At 41.1% G+C, this 26462-nt stretch overlaps 1 protein-coding gene across 1 annotated transcript in view; it reads right to left on the reverse strand.

Moving 5' to 3' along the window:
* Positions 1–26462, reverse strand: part of tmem201 (transmembrane protein 201) — a 125256-nt gene that overhangs the window by 9881 nt on the left and 88913 nt on the right. Inside the window, exon 7 of the mRNA XM_059952281.1 lies at positions 5796–6016. Within this exon, the coding sequence (XP_059808264.1) occupies positions 5796–6016 (221 nt within the window). The remainder of the gene's footprint in view (positions 1–5795; positions 6017–26462) is intronic.

The raw sequence follows: 26462 nt of genomic DNA on the forward strand, positions 1-26462 counted from the left end.
TGTCAATGAACAACATAGTGTGAGGTTGTGTTGGGGGCAGCCTGCAAATGTCACCATGCTTCCAGTGGTAACATGCAGTGCTCCTTACAGTGGTGAAAATTGAACACTGACTTTCCAATCATTGGCGCTGTAAAGGAAACCATAAAGAAACAATATCAAGATTCATATAAATAGTTAAACTTTAGACATGTTGAAGGAGGTTGGAATGGCCAAACAAGAAATCACAAAGAAACAAAGATTGCTGTATCTTTTTTGTTGTTGACTGAGGCTGCAATATAGCAAGAAAATATGAATGTATTTCATCTGGAAAAAGATCATTTACTTTCACAAGACAGTAGTTCTTGCACCTCCTTCACACTGCAGTAATAACACAATATAGACCAGGCCCACAAACCTCTTCTGAGTTCTGTATCCTTTACTTCACCATCAGGAAATTTGAAATCACGGACACTAAGTAGAGATTGCTCACCAAACTGACACAGGCTTAAATCAAGGAAACCTCTTCGGTAAAATGTGCTCTACCTCAGTATCTGAATGTCAAGAACAATGACATTCTTAACTTAAAACATTATAAATTTTGCCTGAGACTCTCAGATGCTAGCAAATAAAGATTGTAAGGATCAAACTACGCCAAAGTTCTGACGAATACATTAGGTTGCATATCCTAAATGTTAAATTATAATTACAGCTATTCTTGGCATACTGTGTGTGGTCAAATCATTAATAATTGAGCGACAGCTTTGAAGCCTCAAAAATTTGCTTAGAATTTGATGAATATAAAATCTGTCATAATGGTTTGGGCTTCATGCAGTATGCAGTTGCTTTTTTAAAAAAAATCACTGCATCAAAATCATTTCATGTTCAAAAGGTGTTGAAAGAGCCCAACCAGAACTTTGTAGTTGACTTTCTTGCCTGTTAAAGCATGTCTCCTTTGAAAGATTTACTTTGCATTCTGACAGGCACACAGCTGGGTGCAGTGCACAAAGGGGGACTCATTTTATGGTCGTGTATCAACAAGAGTTTCACTCACTAAAACCAGAAAAAAGCAGCAGCCCAGAAGACCCAGAAAGCATTGTTGTGGAGGACGATCCAAGAAGCACTTTATAGTTGGTGCTGGTCAGCTTTCACTCCGGTTCTGTGCGTTCTGAGGTAGGTGATGAGACCAGTCGACTCTTCCAGGGAGGTGGTGGGTGGTCCACAGGTAGGAGTTCTTTGAGTTGCTACACTTCTGATTATTATATGACATAGGAGCAGAATTAGGCCATTCAGTCCATCAAGTCTACTCCACCATTCAATTATGGCTGACTTATTTTCCCTTTTAACCCCCATTCTTCTGCTTTCTCCCCGTAACCTTTGGCACTCTTACTAATCAAGAACCCACCAACTTTCGCTTAAATATACCCATGACTGGGCCTCCACAGCCATCTGTGACAATGAATTCCACCGACTTACTACCTCAAGGACAGCAGGATTGCATGAGGAATTACTAGAAGCATAAGTTATAACTGAGTAATTTTCAATTCCCCTCTAAATAGTACGAAAAAGTGATCGAAGGCAATGCAAATTATCGTGCACTTTTACTAATGCACTGTCTGTTGCAAGTTTTTCATCGTCCCTACACATATACACTTGGTCATGTGACAACAAACTCACCTTTGACTGTATCATTCTTGTCTCTAAGGGCTTTTAACAGATTAAACTCAGTGGCCACTTTATTAGCTACACTTGTACACCTGCTCATTAAGGCAAATATCTATTCAGCCAATCACATGGCAGCAAGTCGGTGCAGAAAAGCATGCAGACAGGGTTAAGAGGTTCAGTTATTCTTCAGAGCAAACACCAAAATGAAGAAATGTGATCTAAGTGACTGACTTTGGAATAGTTGCTGGTGCCAGGCAGGGTGGCTGAATATCTCAGAAACTGCTGATTTTCTCCACACACAGCAGTCTCTAGTTACAGAGAAAGGTGCAAAAAACAAAAAAAAAATCTAGTGAGCAGCAGTTCTGTGAGTGAGTACACCTTGTTAATGAGATAAGCCAAAGAAGAATGGGCAGACTGGTTCAAACCGACAGAGAGGTGACAGTAACTCAAATAACCACACATTACAGTGGTGGTGTGCAGAAGAGCATCTCTGAACGTACATGTCAAGGAGATACCTAACAAAGTGGCCACTGAGTGCATATGTATATATATATACACACCGACCTGTCACAAAATCTACCTAGCACAATGCAGGATGGATACAGATTGAATTTATGACCCTTTTTGTGAATTAGTCAATTTTGATTCAAACTGCAGTACAGAATTGAACATTAATCGCTGATCACTGGTCACCCCTTTTGAAGTTGTTTTGAAGACTTGGAGATAATTATATTGATATTATTAGTTGTTGTCATCTGCGGAAGATTGTGCAAGCAAATTGGTATAGGGAATTTTGCGTTTACAAACTGATTTGTAGAGAAGCTCACCACTATAGTGGTATGTTATAATTTATCTCAGTTGTTGACCTACCACATTTTAGCATTTATATATAATTTGGAGACGTAATTCCGAGTACACTAATCTGTTTAGCAGCAATGTACACATATTACACGATTACAGATGCCTGAGTTTCTATCCGTTGTATGGAAATACAGTGGGGCATGTTACTCCTTCAAGGTTTCTGCTTAGTTGTAATATAAATGTGGGTGCAAAGAAAATACGATGATAAACAACCTGTCAAAATCCACAGAGACAACTGGCATTGCTTTGGTATGAATGTACAATAATTTGCATTGTCATTCATTACTTTCTATTACACAAAGAAACCACAGTAATTTTACTATGAATATACAGGAAACAATGCTGCCATTTGTACTTAAATAGCTCAAGTTTTAAAAAAGATGTGCATTAGATCGTCCTTGCAAAAGGATCACCAACTTGTCATGGTTCGGAGGCTTGCGTGCTTCTCTTGAGCTATGTTGGCTGCAGTCAGGGTCTGGCTATGCTTTGGCTGTCGGCAGGGTCACCAATGCCAAACAGGTCAAAGTTTCGAGGCCTGACTAAGAGTGATCCACCAGTCCTCCAGGATCAGGGGCTCAGCTCAGGGCTAACAACCCTGACTGGTAAGACAAAACTGTAATGGAAACTGCAATGAAAAATCCTTCTACTTCTGAGTGTGACAGCATTGCTGAGTCTCAACCCAGGACCTGCATGATTAACAATAGTGAAAACAGAGTTAATGACATGACGAAGGAAGCCCTGGACACCACTAGAGATAGAGGACCCTCCATTGCAGCATTACAGGCGGGGGGGGGGGGGGGGGGGAGAGGAGAGGAGAATGAGGAAGTGCCTTTTTCCAACCTTGTCAACCTGCTCTATAGCTGCAGCAGAATATTCTACATTGCTTTCTTTGTACTATTTTGATTATTATGTACGCCATAATCTGGATGGCAATCTGTCTCTGGTTTATGTGACAATAATAAAGTAACACTAATAAGACAGAGTTGTCTTAAAAACATTAAGTTCCTCCTGTGGATTGTTTTGCCTCAGTAACCCTCATTTTCTTTCAAAAAATAAATGCACACCTCAAAGGTCAAAGTAAATTTAGTATCAAAATGTCACCATATACTACCCTGAGATTAATTTCCTTGCTGGCATTCAAAAATTCAAAGTACATTTATTATCAAAGTATGTATTCAGAATACAACTCTGAAATTTGTCCCCCTGCAGACAGCCGCTTAACAAAAATCACCATGGAACCATGGTGGCACTATCTCGATGAGTAGAACGAAGAACTACAACAGAATAAATGAAAAACTACACGCAAAGGCCGACAAACAACCAACGTGTTAAAGACAACAAACTGTGCAAATACAAAAGTAAAAGTGAATAAATAATACTGAAAACACAAATTATATAAAAGTGAAAGTGAGTCCATAGGTTGTGGGATCAGTTCAGTGGTGAGTGAAGTTATCCATACGGTTCAGCGGGTAGATGGTTGGTTGTAGGGGAATAGCTATTCCTGAACTAAGGCTCCTTGGTGCTTTGCAGTTTCAGTGCTCCAAAGCTAGGATCTGACTGTTTTGATTCATGGGGCCTGCTGCAGAAAGAGTCTAGGACCAGAGAGACAACAGACCTTAAGAGTAGTTGAAGTGGCCAGACAGTGCTGCAGACCTGACTTTACATCATCTGCAATTCCCACAATATTGTGATTCGGGTAGGGCCTTACCCATCATACATGCTGCACCTCCCCTGAGCAGCACCCATGACACAACAAATTTTCATTAGTCCAATGCATTAAAAACACGAGTATGAGGCTCTCCAGCTTCGGCAAATTGGGCAAACTGAAATGATGTAATGTGAGTAAGGCTCAACCGCCAAAGTACACTCAGTGACCACTTTATTAGTCATCTCCCGTAGCTAATAGTGCCCACTAAGCGTATGTTTGTAGTTATCTGCTGCTGTAGCCCAACCACTTTCAGGTTTGACATGTGCATTTAGGGACACTCTTTTATACACCACTGTTGTAATACGTTACTGTCACCTTCCTGTCAGCTTGAACCAGTTTGGCCAGTCTTCTTTGACCTCTCTCATGAACAAGGTGTTTTCACCCACAGAACTGCTGCTCACTGTGGGTTTTTTTTTTGTTTTTCCACACACCATTGTCTGTAAACACTCGAGGAAATCAACAGTTTGTGAGAAACTCAAACCACCCCATCTGGCACCAACAATCATTCCACAGTCGCAGTGACTTAGATTACATTTCTTCCCCTTTCTGATGGTTGGTCTAAGCAACAGCTGAACCTCTTAACCATGTCTGCATGTTTTTATGCACTGAGTTGCTGCCACGTGATTAACTGATTATATATTTGCATTAATAAAGTATACAGGTGTACCTTATAAAGTGGCTATTGAGTGTACATCCTGAGAACGCTGGATAATACAAACTAACATGGATGGAATGTTTAGAAAGGTTAGAAGCAAGCTTCAGGTTACGTTCTCAGAGTTAAAAAGGGAGAGCAGGGAATGCCTACAATCATACTGTGGCACAGCTAACAGAGTCACTGCCTTGAATCTCCAGAGATGCCAGGCTCTATCCCAACTTCAGGTGCTATCTGTGTGTGGTTTGCATGTTCTCCCTGCATTCACAAGGGATCCAAGTGCTCCAGTTTCCTCCCACATGATAAAGACCTGCGGGTTAGTCAGCCAACTGGGTGTGTTGAGGTGTGGCTGAATTTGAGTGGGCAGCTGATAAGAATGTGGGGAGAGTAAAAGGAAAAATACAGGATGACTGTAAATGCACGGTTGATGGCTGGCAGAGATTGGGTGGGCCAAAGGGACTGCTTCAGAAGAATAGCTTTAACAGATGTACATCGAAACATCAAAACATACAGCGAAATGTGTCACCTGCAACAACGACCAAAACAATCTGAGGATGTGGTGGGAGCAGCCTGCTATTGTCACCATGCCTCCGGTGCCAACGTACCATGCCCTCAACTTACTAACTCCTAACCCTTACTCCTTTGGAATGTGGAAGGAAACTGGAGCAACGAGAAAAAAAACCCCATGCAAACACAAGGAGAACGTACAAACTCCTTACAGACAGCGATGAGAATTGAACCCTGACCTTCCGATTGCTACGCAACCATGCTGCCTGGTGCTGTCTCTCGCTCTCTCTATGATTAGCATTGCGCATCTTGCTCCAATACAGCTGCCTACAGGATGCTCAACACAGGCAGATTTCACCGTGAGACTGATCCCATTACGTTAACCAGACTGGAACACCAAATTCAGTTTCCAGAAGCAAACCATACCTGTCCGAGTAAGTGGCGGGCTAGTACCCAGCGACAGAGCTCTATTCAGACGACCAGGAAGCGAGCCAGGGGAATTCCGTTTGGAAGTTTTATACAGTTGCTGTCTTGCCAGTTGAGGAATACTGGGAGGCACAGGGATGAACAGTGAGACTGGCGTCGAAGCACGCGATGCAAGTGCACCATCACCACAGAAGGAATTGATCGATTCACCAGACAGGTATCTGCAAAACACAAACATCTCCTTGAAGGGAATTTCTAGACTTAATAACGAGCAGCATAATAGTGATCTATTACCCAGAAGTGAAACGTAACCATGTGGAACACAAGGCTCTGTGGAATTTTGTATATTGGCTATATTAACATCTCTTGGACAACAATTAATTTAATGCACTGAACCCTGTTCTCTAAAAATGAGAAGTATTAGTGAACAACTAGTTAAGGTCTAGATTTACAACCGAGTGAACACAGCCCTGTCCATCACAGGAAAAGCCCTCCCCACCACTGAGCACATTTACAAGCAGCGATGCTACAGGAAAGAGTCATCCAGGACGCCCACCAGCCAGACCATACTCTCTTCTTGTTGCTGCCATCAGAATAGAGGTACAGCTTTAGGCCCACACCACCAGGTTCAGGAACAGTTACTACCCTACAAGCATCAGGTTCCTGAACCAGTGTGGGTAACTTCTTCACCACAATTAACCTACTAACCTATATGTGACCAGTTAACCTACTAACCCATACATGGGTAGAATTGAAACCATGTTGCTGGGGCTATAATAGCTTTATGCTAACCGCTTCGCTTCCATGCCACCCTATGATATGCATTTTTCTTTTTTTAAAATACATTGCTGCTACAAGCAGACTTTTGTTAAACTTTTGTTATACAACTTCCTCTGTAGAATTACTGTGCTAATCTGACAACCAATCTGGCTCTCGAATAGAACGTTTGTGTGTTAAAGTGGTTGGTCCCTGCTTGAATAGTGAAAATTCCAGGGACTTTCAGAGGTTAGTAGATTAATTGGTCACATGGATGTAATTGGACGACACAAACTTAGTGGGACAGAAGGGCTTGTTACCACGCTGCATCTTTGAATGAATAAATCCATTAATAATAATTAAAAAGTAAATGATATAAGTAATAATAACAATAAATTATTTAAACATATACATACTCCAGATTTCTGAATGACTATTGAAACCATGAACACTACCCCACTATGTTTTCGCAATACTTAATTTTATATATTTTTTACTGTAATTCAGTTTTTATGTAATGCACTGCTGCCACAAGAACAACAAGTTTCACAACACGTCAGTGATATTAAACTTGATTCTGTCACAAATACATACACACACAGATACAGAGAATGAAAGCTGGCATTTTTCATCTCCTATAGATCACCTTCCCAGGAAAAAATCTGATAAATCTCCATTACACTCCCTCTACAGCCAGTGTATCTTTAGAATCAGTAGACACAGTTAACATACTTCAGGTGAGGTCTTGCCAAGGCCCTATATAATTGTAGTAATATAATATTACTCTTGTACTCAAATCTTATACTGATAAAGACCATCTTAGCATTTGCTTTCCTAATTACCTGTTGCACGTTACAGCAAACAAGGAAATCCAGGTTCCTTTGAACATCAATATTCCCTAATCTCCCACCATTTCAAAAATACTCAGCCTTTGTTTTATTTCAGACCTGACACTCCACCCAAAAGCACCATGGGAGCACCTTCGCCAGGTGGACCACAGCAGTGCAAAGTGCCAGCTTGTCACCACATACTAGAAGGTAATTCAAGAACTGCAATAAATGCTGGTTTGGTTGGTGATATAAAGACCATGAGAAATGAGTAATTTATAAAATATTTGGTTTAAAATGATGAAAATACTATTTGCAAATTCTGAGGCTGTGTTCAGTTAGAGTGACTCAGAAGGCACTAGTCTCCCCACCATCGAGGACATCTCATAAAGGTTATGCCTTAAGAAGGCAGCATCCATCATAAAGGACGCCTACCATCTGCTACATGCCCCATTCTCATTGCTATCACCAGGGAGGTAGAACAGGAGTCTGAAGGCACACATTCAATGCTTCAGGAATAGCTTCTTCCCCTCTGCCGTCATATTTCTGAATGGTCTATGAACACTGAAAAATATCTCACTATTTAGCTATCTTTGCTATTTCTGGACCCGCTCCAAGGTCAGCACATCTTTTCTTAGTGAAGGTTCATCAGACTGCTCACAATGCTCCAAGTGTGGTCTGACCAATGCCTAATAAAGCCTCAGCATCACATCTTTGCTCTTGTATTTCAGTCTTCTCAAAATGAATGTTAACATTGGATTAGCCTTCCTCACCACCGACTCAACCCAGTGTTCGATGATTGGCAGATCCTGGGGTCAGTGCTGAGGATCGAGTCTTGAGAGTCGAATCAGAAATCCAGAAGTCAAAGCCCAGCGGCCAGACTCATCAGTGGTCCCATCACCAGTGAGCGTGGAGTTCAAGACAGTGTTCGGTGTTTGTCGAGCCCTAGGGTCGAGGCCAAGGATCAGGGCCAAAGGTCAAATTGGAAGCCTGGAAGTCAAGACCCATTGACCAGAGTACTCAGGGGTCTCATCATCAGCAAGTCTGGAGTTCAAGGCATATATTACACGCTCTCTGTTTTGTTTTTAAGCTGTCTTTGACTTTCCTTGTCAGTCATAAATGTCTTTTCCACGATTTAGAATATTTCGTGTTTGGGATGTATCCATCCTGCACCTTCCAAGTTACCCCAGAAATTCCAACCATTGCTGTTCTTCCAGCATCCCTGTTAGTGTCCCCTTCCAATCAACTTTGGTCAGCTCCCCTCTCATACCTCTGTAATTTCCTTGACTCCACTGTAATGCTTTACCTTCTCCCTCTCAAACTGCAGAGTGAATTCTATATCATGATCATTGCTCCTAAGGGTTCCTTTACCTCAAACTCCCTAATAAAATCTGGTTCATTACACAATACCCAATCCATAATTTCCTTTCTCCTAATAGGCTTAACCACAAGCTGCTCTAAAAAGGCATTCTATATATTCCTTCTCGAGATCCATCCAGCACCAACCTGATTTTCACAATCTACCTGCATATTGAAATTCCCCATGACTATTGTAACATTGCCCTTATTACATATATTTTCTATTTCCCGTTGAAATTTATATCCCACATCCTGGCTACTGTACAGGAGCCTTTATATAACCTCACCAAGGTCTTTTTTTTTAAACCTTTGCAGTTTCTTAACTCTACTCACAAAGATTTTACATCTTCTGATCCGATGTCACCTCTTTTCTAAGGATTTGAGTAACACACACAAAATGCTGGAGGAACTCAGCAGGCCAGGCAGCATCTAGGAAAAGAGTACAGTTGACATTTTGGGCCGAAACTCTTCAACAGGACTTTGTTGTTAAGCATCCAACTATGAACTTCTTTCAGCCACGATTCTGAGATGCCCACAGTGTCATAAGTGTCATATCTGCCAACCTCTAACTGTGCTATAACATCATCTGCCTTATTCTGTATACTGCATGCATTCAAATATAACACCTTCAATCCTGCATTCATCACCTTTTTCAATTTTGCCTGTGTTACATTTCAATTCATCCCACTGACTTCAACTTTGTTCTAACATCTCTCTACACACTACATTGACTTGAATACCAACTGACCCAACCTCAGCCCTATCACTCCCACCCCCACCACCCCCCCCACCCCAACCTTCCCCAACGGCTCGAGCAAATCTACCAACGTGGATACTGGTCCCCCTCAGGCTGAGGTGTAACCTGTCCTTTTTGGACAGGTCATACTTTCCAAGAGATCACAATAATCCAGAAATCTGAAACACTGCCCATTGCACCACTCCCTCAGCCACTCATTCATCTGTACTATCATCCTATTCCTGCCCTGACTAGCACATGGCACTGGTAGTAATCCAGAGATTACTACTTTTAGCTTAATTTAACATAGCCTAATGACAGGACACTTTACAATGATTAATTAACCAACCAACTGGTATGTCTTTGGACTGTGGGAGGGAACTGGAGCATTGAGAGAAAACCCACTTATTCAAGAGGAGGACATACAAGCTCCTTACAGGCTGTGCTGGAATTGAACTCCAAAACCCCAATGCCCCGAACTGTAGTAGCATTGTGCTAACCACTACACTACTATGGCCTCCCAAGGTAGAACAAGGTAAAACAATGACAATGCAGAATATCGTGTAAAAGATACAAAGAAATTGCGGTGCAGGTAAAAAATAAACTGCAAGATTATAACAGATTGTCAGGTCAATAGTCCATCTTATCATACAAGAGGTCTGTGCAAGAGTCTGATATATATGTACTTTTTCAATAAATTTACTTTCAACCTTGAATCTCATTACATCAAGACCTTGATGGACATACTGCTATTAATTTACAGTTAAGTTGGTACTACTGAACATGTGTGATAGTTTACTGGTAGTTAATAAGTTAATAACTCCAACTAAAAATACCTTTCCTGAGGTAAATTGCATTGAATTACACCGCAAACAGTGAAGGGGCATACAATAGCGAGGTGAGCTCAGGGGAGATGAGCTGTGATGGTGTGTTGCAGATGGAGTTCTGATGCTCGTATGACTACCCTGAGTGCGAGGTTGGATTGCTCTGGGTGCCGAGAGAAGTTGGGGTCTGTGCAGAGGAGATTCAATGCCCATACAACTGGCCCAGCAGGTGCAAAGTTGGATCACTCTGGACGCCAAGCTGATGGGAAGAGCTTGAGAATGGCTTTGGGTTGGGTGGCGTGGTCTAGGCCCCAAGTCCTTCGCAGTAGCTGGGCTGGAGTATGAGGTACAAACTGCTGTTTGGATCATTTAAATGCCGGCCCAGATCAAGGCGTCAGCCAATTTCACTCACTCTCTGCGATATCCACGCCTCTCCCCAGGGTGCTGGAGTCTTTCGCTGTTCTGTTGTTTGGTCAATTTAAACACCTGTCTCGATAGACTGAAAAGACAGGGTGTCGGGATCTGAGGCGAGAGCTGATTTCTCTCATTCTCCGTGATGGTCACTCCTCTCGCCAAGCTGCTGAGGCTATGATAACTACCCCGGCTGCTGTGCTCCATGCCCTCTAATATGATGAACTGATAAACGAGGCTTTGCTAAGAATGGTTGATTGCATAACAACTGAATAAACAGGTTGAATCAGTTGTCAGCCAGGCTGAGTTGATCACAGGTATTCAGAGAGTCAATGTATCAATAAGATTGAAAGAGAACAGAGGAAATTTATAAAGATGTTGGGACTTGAGAACGCAAGTTATAGGGAAAGGTTGAATAGGTTAGGACTTTATTCCCTGAAGTGTAGGAAGATTTGATAGAGGTATACTAAATTATAAGGGTATAAACAAGGTAAACACATGCAGGCTTTTTCCTCTCAGTTTGGATAAGACTAGAGGTCATGGGTTAAGGATGAAATACTTAAGGGGAACCTGAGGGGCAATTTCTTCACTTCCAGCTCAAGTGGTGGATGTGGGTTTGAGTGCAACATTTAAGAGATATTTGGGTGGATGTGGATGGGAGGGGTACGGAGGGCTATGGTGCAGGTGCGGGTCAATGGGACTAAGCAGATCACAGTCTAGATGGGCTGTAAGGTCTGTTTCTGTGCTGTAGTGCTCTATGACTCTATAAGGATCAAATTTACTTGATCTCATCCCCACTGATCTGTGGTAGAAGCATCCATCCATGATAGCATCAACAGAAGTTTAAACGGCACAGATAACTGTAATAATGCAGAGCATCAATTTTTTTTAAGAAAAATCATTCACCTGAAATATCAATTTGATGAAACATGCACAAAGTGTTGGAAGAACTCGGCAGGTCAGGCAGCATCCACGCAAAGAAATAAAGAGTCGATGTTTTCTATCTGCCTTGTACTGATACCTATTTCATTTAAATGCACTCAGACAGGAAGCAGTTCAGAAACAATCACCCAGTGGAAAGGTATCTTCCACTCACTGTGGCAACCGGACATCACAGAGATATTCTCAAGAGTACCATATGCAGCGCATTCACATCGAATAATTATTAACATTAAAATCTCAACCTTACATTGCCCTAAAGCATTTTACATCTAATATCTTTTAGAAGGATCAAGGCTGTGGAGATCAATTTGTCTAAAAAAAACAGCATTTAGTAACTACTAAGGGACATCCCCTAGAGCTTCACAGGAGTAATACCAGCCAAGATTGGACACCAAGCCACAGTGGTGACAAGGAGGCATAGCTTCAAAGGGACATAATATAGGGGAAGAATGGGTGAGTTAGGGGGAAATTCCAGAAAATAAGGTCTTGGAGGACTGCTATCAGAGATTCAGGAGTGCAGAGATCTCAAAAGCTTCTATGGTGGAAGAAGATTATAGAATTAGAGAAGTATGGGGCCATGAAAGGATGAGAACAAAACTAAGAAAACAGCAGCAGCACATTCAGTCAGTGACAAATCTGCACCTCTGACTCACACTTAAGCAAAGGCATGTAAACTATAACACATTATTACTTTCTTGCAGGCATCCACAGGAAAATAAATACATATAACAGAATTCACGAGAAACCATCCATAATAAAGGCAAAGCCCTTCGAAGTGAGTCTACAGGTAGCAGAGTCAGTTCTGTGCTAAGGCGAGTGAAGCCATCTATGCTCGGCCAAGAGCCCAATGTTTGTAGAACCTGGTGTAGAACCCAAGACTCCTGCACCTCTCGCCCGATGGTAGTAATGAGAAGGGGGGGGGGGGGGGAGAAGGGTCAAACGCAGGCAGATGGGACGGGCTCAAGTGAGGGAACTTGGCTGACACAGAGTGATGGGCTGAATACCAGCTTTCCACTCGAGCATTGATGTTTTAATTTGGCGAGAACTCCACCCCAGTGCTCTCACTTTCAGTGATGGGTGAGTATTGTCCACTTCAAGGTGCCGTACTTGTATTCCTGAGTCAAGTTCACCGAATCAGTCAGGAGAGTGTAAAATCATTAGTTCACTTAGGTGGTTCCAAAGTGTTTTTCTTAAAGGGAAAATACAGGCTGAGGATTGCAGTTCAGAAGTATATCTAGTAGTGTTGTGAGTAGCCTGCAAAATATCACCATATATTGCCAGTGCCATCTTGGAGATTATTCCAAGAATGTCAAAACATTAGCCTACAACCACTAGCACTACCTCAGACAGAATTTGTAAAGTTTTGTTCAATGGTTGCACGTGCACACTTCTACCTGTTACACAGAAAGACAAGGACTTTATATTAGCATATTACAACTACAGAAGTAGTTATACAGTGGTGCTAGAAAGTTTGTGAACCCTTTAGCATTTTCTCTATTTCTGCATAAATATGACCTAAAATGTGATCACATCTTCACACAAGTCCAAAAACTAAATAAAGAGAACCCACTTAAACACAAAACATTATATTTGTTCATTTATTGAATAAAATGATCCAATATTACATGGATTTGTTGGAAAAAGTGTGTAAACTTCTTGGATTGCCAGTTCATTTAAAGGGGAAATTAGAGTCAGGTGTTTCAATCAATGGGATGACAATCAAGTGTGAGTGTGGGAGGCCCTGTTCTACTTAAAGAACATAAACCTGGGTCTTCACTATCAAAGTATGATCTTCACCACAGATTTTTGGAAGTGTGCCATGCCTCAATCAAAGGAGATTTCTGAGGACCTCAAAAAAAAAAAGTTGTTGATGCTTACCAGGCTGGAAAAGCATAACTTTCTAAAGAGTATGGGCTCCACAAATCCAGAAATGTAGATGCTGTACAAGTGGAGGAAACTCAACACCAATGTTACTCTCCCCAGGAGTGGTCAGCCAGCAAAAATTACTCCAAGAACAAAGAGTAATGTTCCAGGAGGTCACAAGGAACCCCAGGGTAACATCTAAGGAGCTTCAGGCTTCTCTTACATTGACCAATGTCAGTGTTCATGAGTCTACCATCAGGCAAACACTCAACAACAATCATGTGCACAGCAGGATTCCACTCCCCAAGGGACCATAGCTGTCCATCTAAATTTGCTAAAGACCACGTAGATAAACCAGAGGGCTATTGGAAGAATGTTCTGTGGACGGATGAGTCCAAAATAGAACTTTTTGACTTAAGTGAGAAGTGCTAAATTTGGTGAAAAGCAAACACTGCATTCCACTGCATAATAACCTCTCTGTATTTGTGAAACTCCCCAGGCAGTGTCATGGTTTGGGCCTGTTTTGCTGCCTTGGGACCAGGACAGCTTGCCATCATTGATGAACTATGAATTCTGAATTGTACCAGCAAATTCTACAGGAAAATGTCAGGGTATCCATCCGTGAACTGAAGCTCAAGAGAAAATGGGTCTTGTATGAAGACAACAACTCTATCTAAATACACAAGTCAGACTATGGTTAAATCAGAAGAAATTTCACTTTTTGGAATGGCTGAGTCAAAGTCCTGACCTTAATCCTATAGAAATGCTGTGGAAGGACCTGAAGCTAGCAGTCCATGCAAAGAAGCCCACCAACATCCCAGAGTTGAAGCAGTTTTATGAGTAGGAATGGACTAAAATTCCTCCAAGCCAACATGCAGGGCTGATCAACAGTTACTGGAAACCTTTGGTTGAAGTTATTGCTGTACACGGGAGGGGGGGGGGGTCACACCAGTTACTGAAAGTAAAGGTTCACAAACTTCTTCCAACAAATACATATTATATTGGATAATTTTTCTCAATAAATAAATGAAGTATAATGTTTATTGTGTTACTTATTTAATTGGGTTGTCTATCTAGTTTTAGGACGTGTGAAGATCTGATCACATTTTAGGTCATATTTATGCAGAAATAGGGGAAATTCTAAAGGGTTCACAAGCTCTCTAGCACCACTGCAGAACTACAATAGACAAGTTAGCACTGGATGCATTAGACACTACAAATGGCTCAGTTATTGCTGCAAAATAGTTTGTGTATTTCAATTAATTCTATTATGCAACTAAGTGAACAGCTTGGCATTCAGTAAACAATGCCCACTTCAGCAGACTAATAGCTTCACCAACCATACGTGCACAGTTTCAATTGCTTCCAATACCTGTACAAAATTTTATTAGGAGTCAAACATAATTTCCTACATGCAATGTTTAATGACAAATATTGAAGTTATGTATTCAGAGACTGCTTCCTGCATCCTATTCCATTCAACCAATTTAACCATAATACACACATTTGACCCTTGCTCAAAGTTCAAAGTAAATTTATTATCAAACTACCATATACTAGCCCAAGATTCATCATCTTGCAGCATTCACAGTAGAACAACGAAACACCCAGTCCAACATTACCATCAAAACACTCAGCCTTGATTTCAACCTTGTTGGCTTCACCCCTCCTCTGTGACATCCTATGTCCCTGCAATCCGCCGAGATCTCTTTGCTGCTGGCCTCTTGCTCATCCAGCTTGCAATCATAATGGTCTCATCTCTTCCACAATTTCAGCTCTGTAGTTCACTGGTTTCGCTCGCCTTTGAGAAGTTGCTCAAAACCCCTCAACTAACTTATAAGCCACTTATCCAATGCTTGAAGTTTATTTTTTGCCTCAAGGTACAAGTTGGAACATAGTACAGCACAGGTAAAGGCCCTTCAGCCTTGGTGTGCTGAAAAATTAAGCTAATGTCACCTAGTTAAACTAACCCCTTCTATCTGTACATCCCTCCATTCCCTTCATAACGTTCTTCAATCAGTGGAGGTTCAAGTACTTAATTACTGTAATAATTATTGTAATACTTAATGTTTCAATTTGTTTGCAGGATTTAAGGAGGATTTAAAACCAGAATTAAATCCAACTTCCGAATAGAGGTGACTCCAAAAATTAATGCCTTCAAAGATGTTTATTTTGGCTGCAAACATTGCAATTACCAGTATGCAGAACAGCTGACATAAAAGTATTTACATTTTTTAATAGCCATGAACAGATATCAGGCTGTAATATAATTTAAATTTGAAAATATCAAAAAGGATCCTGCAGTTACTGGCAGCTGATGCAGACTCAGGGTAACACACACAAAATGGAGGAACTCCAATCGAAAGAAATAAATGGTTGACATTTCAGGCTTAGAGTCTTTTGGTTCAAAACCTTTGCCTTGCCTTATTCCCTTAACTCCTGGTGGAGTCGTCGGGGCGCCATCATGACAAGCTTTGCACCGGTCTGTTCCATCTGTTGCGGTTGTGTGCCAGGACCTGGGTCACCACAAATGTTTTTCCTGTCCATTCTTTAACGTTGTCCATCCATTTTTTCCTCTGTCTGCCTCTCCTCCTTTTCCCCTCTACAGTTCCTCGTAGAACAGTCTTTGCAAGGCCACTCGATCTCGTTACGTGGCCGTTCCATCTCAGATTTCTTTTCTTCACCGTCGTGAGAAGGTCTTCATGAGGGCCAATGTGGTGCTGGATGGACTTGCGGACAGGCTCGTTTGTGATGTGGTCCAAGTAAGAGATGCCCAAGATGTTACAATAGCATCTCATTTCCAATGCTTGTATCTTCCTCTGTAGCTCTGCTGGGAGGGTCTTCCTGGAACGGATTATCAGTGATGCCCTTGAAGATCATAGAACACTACAGCACAGTACAGGCCCTTCAGCCCTCCATGTTGTGCCAACCCATATAATCCTTAAAAAAAAGTACTAAACCCACACTACCCCATAACCCTCTATTTTTCTTTCATCCATGTGCCTGTCCAAGAGGCTCTTAAATACCCCTGATCATGTGAGCAGTCAACATCAGGGGGAGGAACATCAAAAATCTAAGATTTGTTGACGACATTGATGGGCTTGCAGGAAAAGAGGATGAACTGGCCAACCTGGTCAGCCATCTTGACAGAGCCTCCACAAAGTTTGGAATGGAAATAAGTGCCGAGAAAACCAAGCTCATGGCAAATGCCAATGGTGCCATCACAACAGACATCTCAGTCTATGGTCAGAAACCTGAGACAGTGCAGCAGTTCAAATACCTGGGGGCAATCATCAGTGATGAAGGATCAAGACCAGAAATCCTGACAAGAACCACACAGACAATGACTGCACTATCCAAACTCAAGAAATTATGGAGTGACAGCAACATCACCATGAAATACAAGATCAGACTCCTGCATGCACTGGTATTCTCCATCTTCCTGTACGCATGTGAGACATGGCTCAAAACATTAACTGTTTAACCCTTTGTATAGACGCTGCCTGACTTGCTGAGTTCCTCCAGTATTTTGTTTGTGCTACTCTAGATGTCCAACTTCTGTAGAATCTCTTGTGGTTTATGATACAGACTCATTCAGAATAGAGAATCAAATAGCAAGTATTCTCTACTGCCTCCGTAGTCAAAAATAACTAGAGGCAGTAGCAGAGTACAGATGAAGGGTCTCGACTGTTTATTCCTCTCCATAGATGTTGCCTGACTTACTGAGTTCCTCCAGCATTTTGAACGTGTTGCACAGAAGTTAGTGAAGTGCGAAGGGAAAAGTTTACTGAAGTCCAATACCATCTTCAGCTTTACACACCAATTTATCCCAAGAAAAATCAAGAACTGGATTAACAAGACAACCAGTTTGATTTGGATGGGTAAACTTATATTTGGTCTAATCACAGTGCTTTCCAATTCTTGCTTCTTACCCTTCCTTTCCGGAGCTAATAAAGGATCTCAGCCCAAAATATTAACCGTCTATTCCTCTCCCTAGATGCTACTTGACCTGCTGAGTTCCTCTAGCATTTTGTGTGTTCTGTTCTAGATTTCCAGCATCTGCAGACTCTTGTGTTTATGGCTTGCATCAATAAAATGTTTTCACCCATCTCTTCCATCAACACCAAAAGTCAGGTTATTAGTCACTGTCTGGGGATGATGCCTGGCCATGTCTAGACCAGTAGTATTTATATCCCTGTCGTCCATCCCTCCTGATTTGATAGTCCTCATCCAATCAGGTTTCCACTGTCCCACCTTGTTTACAGTTGAATTCCAGTTCTTACTTTGAGCAAGCCCTTGGTCCTCATTAAAATTCTGGTTTTATTTCAAAGGCTTCCTTCACCAGGCGGTCCCAAAAACTATTGGCACGGCACAGTAGCTTTGTGCTGAAGTCCAAGTGCAACGTTCTGCTACTACTGATTTCTCTGGGTAACCCAAACAGATGCGCCTCCTGTGCTCCTTGATGCTGGTTTCCACTGTGCGATATAGGCTGCTCCACTTCACAGGGAGTATTGTAAATGCCAGCCGTCCTGGATGCCAGGTCATCTTGGACCTGCATAAGCTGCGATGTGAGTTTCCTTGTGGTTTAGGGGATAGTATTAATTCAGTATTTCTTTGGGATCCTGGCTATCCTTCCAGACTGTTTATTCCTCGCCAGAGCTGCCTGACCTGCTGAGATCTTACAGCATTTGTGCGTTTTCATCCAAATTTCCAGCATCTGCAGAATCACTTGTGTCTATAATTTAAAGTTGGGTGTTATAAATGCCCTGGTACACTGAAGCAAAATTCTTTGTAACAGCGAAGTCAACACTTGTTCCACTCCATACACTCCAGACCAATCTCAGCAACAGTCTGGGCATTCTACAGATGCACAATAGAGAGCATCTTAATAGGTTGCATCACTGCTTGGTATGGAAACTGCACTGCAGCAGACAGGAGGACTCTACAACTGGGTGTTAAAATACCCAATGCGTCACTGGCACCAGTCTACCCACCATCAAGGGCATATATACAGAAAGGTGCAGGCAAAGGACCTATAATATCAGAAAGGCCCCCACATAACCTGCTCAGGGACTGTTTGTCCCACTCACATCAGGGAAGAGGCTATATAGTATCTACACTAGGACCACCAGACTCTCATTTACTTTCCCCAAGCAGTAAGACTGATCAACATCTCCACCCATTACTTTGTTCCTTCCCTGTCAGTTACCTTAAGCACAGCTTAGCATTACTTTATGGACATACAATCAATGTATACAAGCTATCTAATCTATTTATATTTATTGTGTGTTTTTTAAAAAAAATGTTGTGTTCTTTATCTTTCATGGGTTTTTTTGTGCTGTATCGGATCCAGAGTTAACAATTATTCTGTTCTCCTTACATGGGTGTACAATAAATTACATTAAACAATCTTGAAGGGGATCTTCTGTCAGTTTAAAATCAAAAAAATATACCTGGGAATAATGTGGCCACCCACGGAGAATGGCAAGGAAAAGAAAGTGTACAGGAAGCAGTAGCTAATTTGGTGGCGGCAAGCCACCGAAAGATCCATCAAAACTGTTTACAGCCATACAATTACTTTTTGATAGGGCCACCCACAAAGTTCTTCAATTAGAGCACTTTTTAAATAGTCTAATAGGAACTATTAAACAGTTGCTAGAAACACATGCACATGCACTCACTAACTGTAGAAATTTACATACAAAATTTATGAATAAGTAGGAAGTAAATTGGAAGGGTCTCTACAGCAAATTCAAACCTTTAATGGGTGTCTAAGAAAGTGCCAGAGGGGTGAATTTCAATCATGCACCAAAACACTTGAGCTTAATTATATTTAGCATACAACTTGACATAATTAAGTATATCAAGGTCACTCAAATACAGAGTGGGAGACACAGATTCATTCATATCACTTCTGTAGGAACAGGCCTTAAAGCTTACCACAATTTTCAAACACTTACCCACTGTATTCACTTAAAGAGGTGAAGTGTGGAATTCTAAGCTTATGCCTTCTTAGGGTACTTGAAAAGCTTAGATTTAATATAATTTTATTGACTTGATTAGTATTCATTAATGTACACAATAAAAAGGCAACACTAGTATGAATAATGCCAACACCATGTCAAGCAGAATTCCCCAAACAAATTATCCAATTTAATGGTTCCAAGTACCAAATTACCACTAATGCCATTAAATTGAAATTAGAATCAAATTGCTACAGCACATACATTGAATCCTTGGAAGCAGGTTGCACCTATGTGCTGTGGATGCTCAGATCAAGAAAAAGAAAATTATGCACTTTAAATGAGAGTGCTTTGTGGCAAGTTAATTAACACTTTTAGTAGCTTCCCTGCCCAAGAGGGCATCGACTTTGATTGACTAATTTGACTGGTAGTCCATCATATCGACAATGAGTTAAGACTTGTAGAGTTCTTTTGTTATGCATTTGAAGGTGGCTGAATTTGAAATCCAAATTGTGAGTGACAGGGACATGCACGGTAAGGAAATGGAAACCTCTGGATCTGGTAGAGGAGCCACTGGTATAGCTTTTTCTCTTTGTCAGGCAGTAACTTATTCTGCTCAGCACCCTTTCTCTTCGTTGGTGCGAGTGATTCTAACCAAGGCTTACCAGCCACTCAGCTTCAGCTGAAATTCATTAGCTAGCAATATTAAGTGTACTATTGATGCAGAATTAAGTTTCTAGCTTTCTGAAGGTTTCCCTCTGTTTTACAGAGCTTGAGGAGGTAACAATCAATACAAATAGCTGCAGAGGTGACTGGCTGTGGACTGGACAAATTGATAGCAAGCAAAGGGTCCAATATGATCATTCATTTTAAAGCAATAATGCAAATTATGAGAGGTGTTGAGCTCAGCACACCAACAGCCAGATTTGAGGATGAATAACTTTCAGACATATTATAAAGAGTAATGTTCTTAAGTATCTATCATATTTAATTAGTGTAAATTCCACTGTTAAGTGACAGTCTGTTCAGTTTCGACATGAGTGCAAGCTTTATGAGAATCAGGATAAACCATCCAAGATGTCCGATCCCTAAAACATCAGGCAATCCCTTTTTTCAATCCCATCACCAATTCATCATGTTTTAAGGACAAACAGTCAAAGCCATGTATTGTAACTTTTTAGATATCTAAGTGTAGAATCATATAGTTAGTTAACCAGAGTTAGACACACAAATGATTCATGCTGGTGGCTAGAAAGATGACACCTGTCACTTCTGTTACCCAGGACTGTGTCTCTGCCTTCTTGCCTCCCAGAGGAACATACCCCTCAAGCGATGCTTTTCAAAAATGCAATGCAAATTTAGAAAAGAACCTAAGATTAACATGCTTTTCCTGAACAAGTCAGCATTTTTATATGAACGAGGAACTTATAGACCACAAGAGAGACCATTTGGCCCATTGAGTATACTCTGCCATTCCATCATGACTGATTTATCATCCCTCTCAACCCTCATTCTCTGCCTTCTACCTTTGACATCCTTACTAAATAAGTTATCAACTTCCACTTTAAATATACTCAGCGACCAGGCCTCCACAGCCAAGTGTGGCAATGAATTATGCTCCTTCTTCCAAAAGTAACCTCCACTTTCCAGAAGTATGCCATTTCAATTGTTGGGATTTATTCTTTAATAGATTAATTCAGCCCACTGAGTAAATATCTTCATCAAGGTGTAATTTCTAATACTGTACCTTAATGAAGGGTGTCAGCCCGAAATGTCAACTGATTAATCCTCTTCATAGATGTAGCCTCAGCTGCTGATTTCCACCAGCATCTTGTTTGTTCCTCTGGATTTCCAGCATTTGTAGAATCTCTTGTGCTTATCATTTCTAAAGATGCAATCCTTCCAGCATAACTTGGAATCACAAGCTGGAGCACGATAGCGTAGTGGTTAGCACAATCACCTTACAGCACCAGCGATCACCGAATAGAGCTTGATTCCTGCTGTTGTTCTGTAAGGAGTTTCTCCCTGTGATTGTGTGGATTTTTTTTGGGTACTCCGGTTTCCTCCCACATTCTAATGACGTATAGGTTAGGTTAGTAAGTTGTAAGCATGCTAGGTTGGCACCGGAAGCATGGCAACACTTGCGGGGTGGGTGCACCCACCACAATCCTTGGATGCAAAAACAATGCATTTCACTGTATGCTTCAATATACACATGACAAATAAAAGCTAATCTAATCTTTCAAATGCAGGTTGATCAGAATGAGTAAATTATTTCATGACAATGACAGGGACAACATAACTGAGGAATTGCAAGAGAAAAGTATTACTGCATTTTGTCTTAAAATTTGGTAATTTACAGCCAGATACTTCTTTCTTCCAAGTAATAAAGCTGGTGTTTAATGGTTAACTAACATTTGTACCAGCATCAAAATAAAATGTTAACTTTGAGCATGAACTCTTCTCATTACTATCATCGGGGTGGTACAAGAGCCTGAAGACACACACTCAACATTTTAGGAACAGCTTCTTCCCCTCCGTCATCAGATTTCTGAACGGACAATAAACCTCTAAATTACCTCACTATCTTTTGGCTCTCTTTTTGCACAAATTATTTAATTTTTTGTTATACATTTCTTATTGTATTTTAGCTTTTTCTTATGCATTGCACTGAACTACTGCCATAAAACAACAAATTTCATGACAGATGCCAATGATAATAAATCTGAATCTGATTCCGATTCAATGCTTAGTTTGAGTTTGAACAAGGCGCTGTAAATTATCTCCAGCTCTGTAATTTTCTGCTGAAGGCAGCCACGATGAGAGTGCCAAGTCCTCATGTCACCAGATGAGATGATTTATGATTTACACTGAATGTAAACAAATTTAAGTACCACCATTCCTCCACCTTGAGACCCTGGATGCACGCAAATTCTTTTGGGGTTGGTTGGAAATGGGCCAAAATGTGCTAGAGAATGCCAGCAATTCTGTGTGGACGATGGTACTTAATCTAACAAATCTCAGGCTTGTGCATGAATACTGAAGTCTTAAACTTGCTGGCTAGACTCTGCCAGTAAGTTCCCAGCTCTGCTGCCATAACCGAAAAGCAAACTTCCTAGTATATTTATTATTATTAAAGTACGTCTCCTACATGTCACCATATAAAAACCTGAGATTAATTTTCTTGTAAGCATTCACGGTAGAAAGAAGAAATACAACAGAATCATTGAAAACTTACACTCAAGACATACAAACAACCGATGCGCAAAAGACCATCTGTGCAAATACAAAAGTAATCATAATAAATAAATAGATTATACTGAGAACATGAGTTGTAGCGTACTTGAAAGTGAGCCCATAGGTTATAGAATCAGTTCAGTATTGACTTGAGTGAAATTATCCACTCTGGTTCAGCAACAAATGTTCCCTAATTATCTAGTACCGATGATGGGGAGAAACGCAAAGGACAGCTGCAGGATAATTTAATTCCGCCAGCCCCCGCCAATATTTTAATTTTAATGCTGAGGTTGTTGAATTTAATAAATTGATGAGCTTATAAATTTAAACAGATTTCAAATGCTTCTGAATGCTTGTGGTTTTCAAGTGCTCCTGGGTCTAGTCTCTCCTCCTTGGTGCAAGGAATCCTTGTCGATTTGATTTGACGCGATTGAGATATTTCACTAAAACAAGAAATTCTGCCGAAGTTGGAAATCCAAAGCGACACACACAAAATGCTGGAGGAACTCAGCAGGTCAGGCAGCCTTCATGGAAAAGAGTAAACAAACAGTCCTGAAGAAAGGTATTGGCCCGAAATGCTGACTGCTTAGTTTTTTCCACAGAGACTGCCTGGCCTGCTGAGTTACCCCAGCATTGTGTGTTGCGATGCATTTCACTGTATGTTTTGATGTATATTTGACTATTAAAGGTAATCACACTAAAAATAAGGGCTGACTATTTAGGACCCAGAGCTTCCTATTCAGCAAGTTTACACTGATGCCTCGCAGTTTTCAAGTTTAAGGTTTATTATGTCAGCTGCCACTGACAAGTTCAGGCCCCAGACCCACTTGACATCAAGTCACTGAAAATGGTTATTCAATATTACTTATCTGCTCCACCAAGAAGTACTTCAAACAAGACAGCCTTTGATCAAAGTATCACTCAGTGTTGAGAACGCAAGCCAACAAGGAAGGGAAAGATGAGAGAAATTGAGGAGAGGAGGAGGAGGAGATGGAGGACAAGCTTAGAAGGTGATTGGTGAAGGCAGGTGGGTGGGGGAGGGGGGATGAAGTAAGAAAATTCCACACACTCCAGTCCAGAGAGTTTCCATTTATATCAATTTTGATATTTTTTGCTTCAGAATTTTTCAGTAGCCAAACATCAGAAACAAATTAGTTAGAATCCTGAAGAAACTGACCAATATATGAAAATCCAATTGTTTGGTTGGACTGTTAAAAGACTGTTAATTTACTCGTATCTTAATCTGAAAAGGTAATTATATTTGCTGCCTACTGCCAACCAAGTCAGAATGAGCAGACTTAAAGCTTTGAGTTTTTGTAGTGATGGTACAACAGCAGTACGTAAGGGAGGGATGTGCCGCAGGCTCATGACAGAAAATGCAGGAGTGCGACAGAGGAAACTCTAAATGAAACACACATTGTCTCACAAAAACAGTTTAGATCAAAACTTCCCATTAATACATCTAGGAAGCCAAAATCAATCGCAATCAAAATTGCAATTTGGAACAAATAGACCAGAATGGGGAAAGGACAGGGAAAGATTAATCTAGAATTCGTGAACTTAAAAAAAAGCAAGAAATGAAGCTCTTAATTTATGACAAACTTTCTATCTATTGAATGTTAATATTTGATGAACACACTATACAATTAGAATGGCACTGTAACATAGTGGTTAGCGTAATGTTTTACGATGTCAGCAACCTGAGTTCAATTCCCACCACTGTAAGGAATTTATATGCTCTTTACAGCTTAGGTCTCCTAAAGTAATACAGTTTCTTCCCACATTCCAAAGACGTGTGATAGGGTTAGTGAGCTGTGTACGTGCTACGTTGGCACTGGAAGCACAGCAACATTTGCAGGCTACCCCAGCACATCCTCAAACTGCGTTGGCTTTTCAAGTAAACAACATATTTCACTGTATATTTCAATTGATCTGAATTTCATGTACATTTATCATATGTACATCAAATCATATCATGAAATGTGTTGCTTGCATGAACAGCCAACACACACAAGGATGTGTGGGGTACAACCACAAGATTCACACTTTTGAACACCAACAGAGCAAGGCCACAATGCTCGGCAGAACAACAGAGAACACAAAACTTCTTCAATACTCTTTCCCTTTTCTTCATTTCCTCACTCCAGCCTCGTAACTTTGCTCACCTGCCTATCGCCTTCCCCTGGTGCCCCTCCTCCTTTTTCTTCCATGGTCCATTCTCTTATCAGATTCCTTCTTCTCTAACCCTTTGCATTTTCCACCTATCACCTCCCAGCTTCTTACTTCATTCCCCACCCCACCCACCTGGCTTCACCTATCATCTGCTAAGCTTTCCTCCTCCCAACTCCTTATTCTGGCATTTTCCCCTTTCTTTCCAATCTTGATGATAGAGGGTCTTGGCCCATCTATTCTTTTCTATTGATACTGCCTAATCTGCCCAGTTCCTCCAGCATTTTGTGTGCGTTGCTCAGGATTTCCAGCATCTGCAGAACCTCTCGTTTACACAAAACCGAACATGAACAGCAAAATTACATCAGCAAAACAAGCCCCTTGTCTCCCTCCCACCCACCTACACACCTGGCCTCTAATCTCCAGGTTACGGCCATCAGGGTTCAACATCCAATTGACCTTTGTGTTCTGATCTTCAGTATCAACTCCGAGACTGATCAATGATGAGATCCTGAAGTCCAGGCTCACCACCTCTCATGACTCCTCTCCCATGGACATCTGATCCCATCGACTTGGGACAGCCGTTCACCCATAGATGGCCTTCATCACGTGGCCATGTCGCTGGCCCGAGCAGAGCAGAGGCCTATAACTTCTCTATATCTGTCCTTAAACCCTAAACTCATCTCTAACTCCCCTCACTGTTCCCAAAACCATCCTTACAAATTTTAAAAAACTAAGTCTAAGCCATAATCTCCATAGAGACATCAGCTCGGCACCATCTTGACTGAAAGATGAGATAAATTAATCTTACCTTTCTCTCTGTATTCAAGATCACCATGGACTTGACTGACTCCCACAATAAACTGGCTTTATATAGTTTTCTTACAAGCACCCAATATGGTCACAATGCCTTGTGTTCTCAGTGCAATTTTGGCCCTTTCCCATGAATAAGTGTGCTAACCCTGTTTTTGCATGGCCAGCATGGAGCAGTAAGGTTAATGCTAAAGAGAATATCCCTCTGCAGCATCACTGTCAAAAGAAGAGAATGGTTATGGCTCAACATTTCAGCAGGGTTGCTGGAGTCACAATTTTTAGACACGAGTACAATTATGCATAGATGTGGAAAATGATGTACATGATGAGACACTACTGCACCACCATTAATAAACACCTCCAATGCTTTCATTCTTGGGCCGCAGTTCCATCAAGACAATCTTATGGTCATTAATCGTTACAAATTAAATTCTGAGAAATCCAAAATATGTAAACTGTTTGCTTTCCACAGATTTCTTACTCCTTCCTGTCCATCTCCTCAGGTTGAACTACACAGTTATCTCACTGACTGCCTTATATGATTCTGAACAGAACTTCTAATCCATTTCCCGTGCTTGGCAAATGCTGCCATCTATCACTTCATGTCACCCACCTTCCTGCCTAATCCTTTGCTGAATTGCTCATCTATGCTTTTGTTGGATTTAGATTCAAACATTCATGTAATCCACTCGCTCTCCAGCTTCCACAAATTGACAGCTACCTGCTGATTTCTGAATGATTCGTGGGGCTAATGGAGGATCAGGCTG

The sequence above is a fragment of the Hypanus sabinus genome, chromosome 27 (genome assembly GCF_030144855.1).
Source record: "Hypanus sabinus isolate sHypSab1 chromosome 27, sHypSab1.hap1, whole genome shotgun sequence".
Classification (NCBI taxonomy): Eukaryota; Metazoa; Chordata; class Chondrichthyes; order Myliobatiformes; family Dasyatidae; genus Hypanus; species Hypanus sabinus.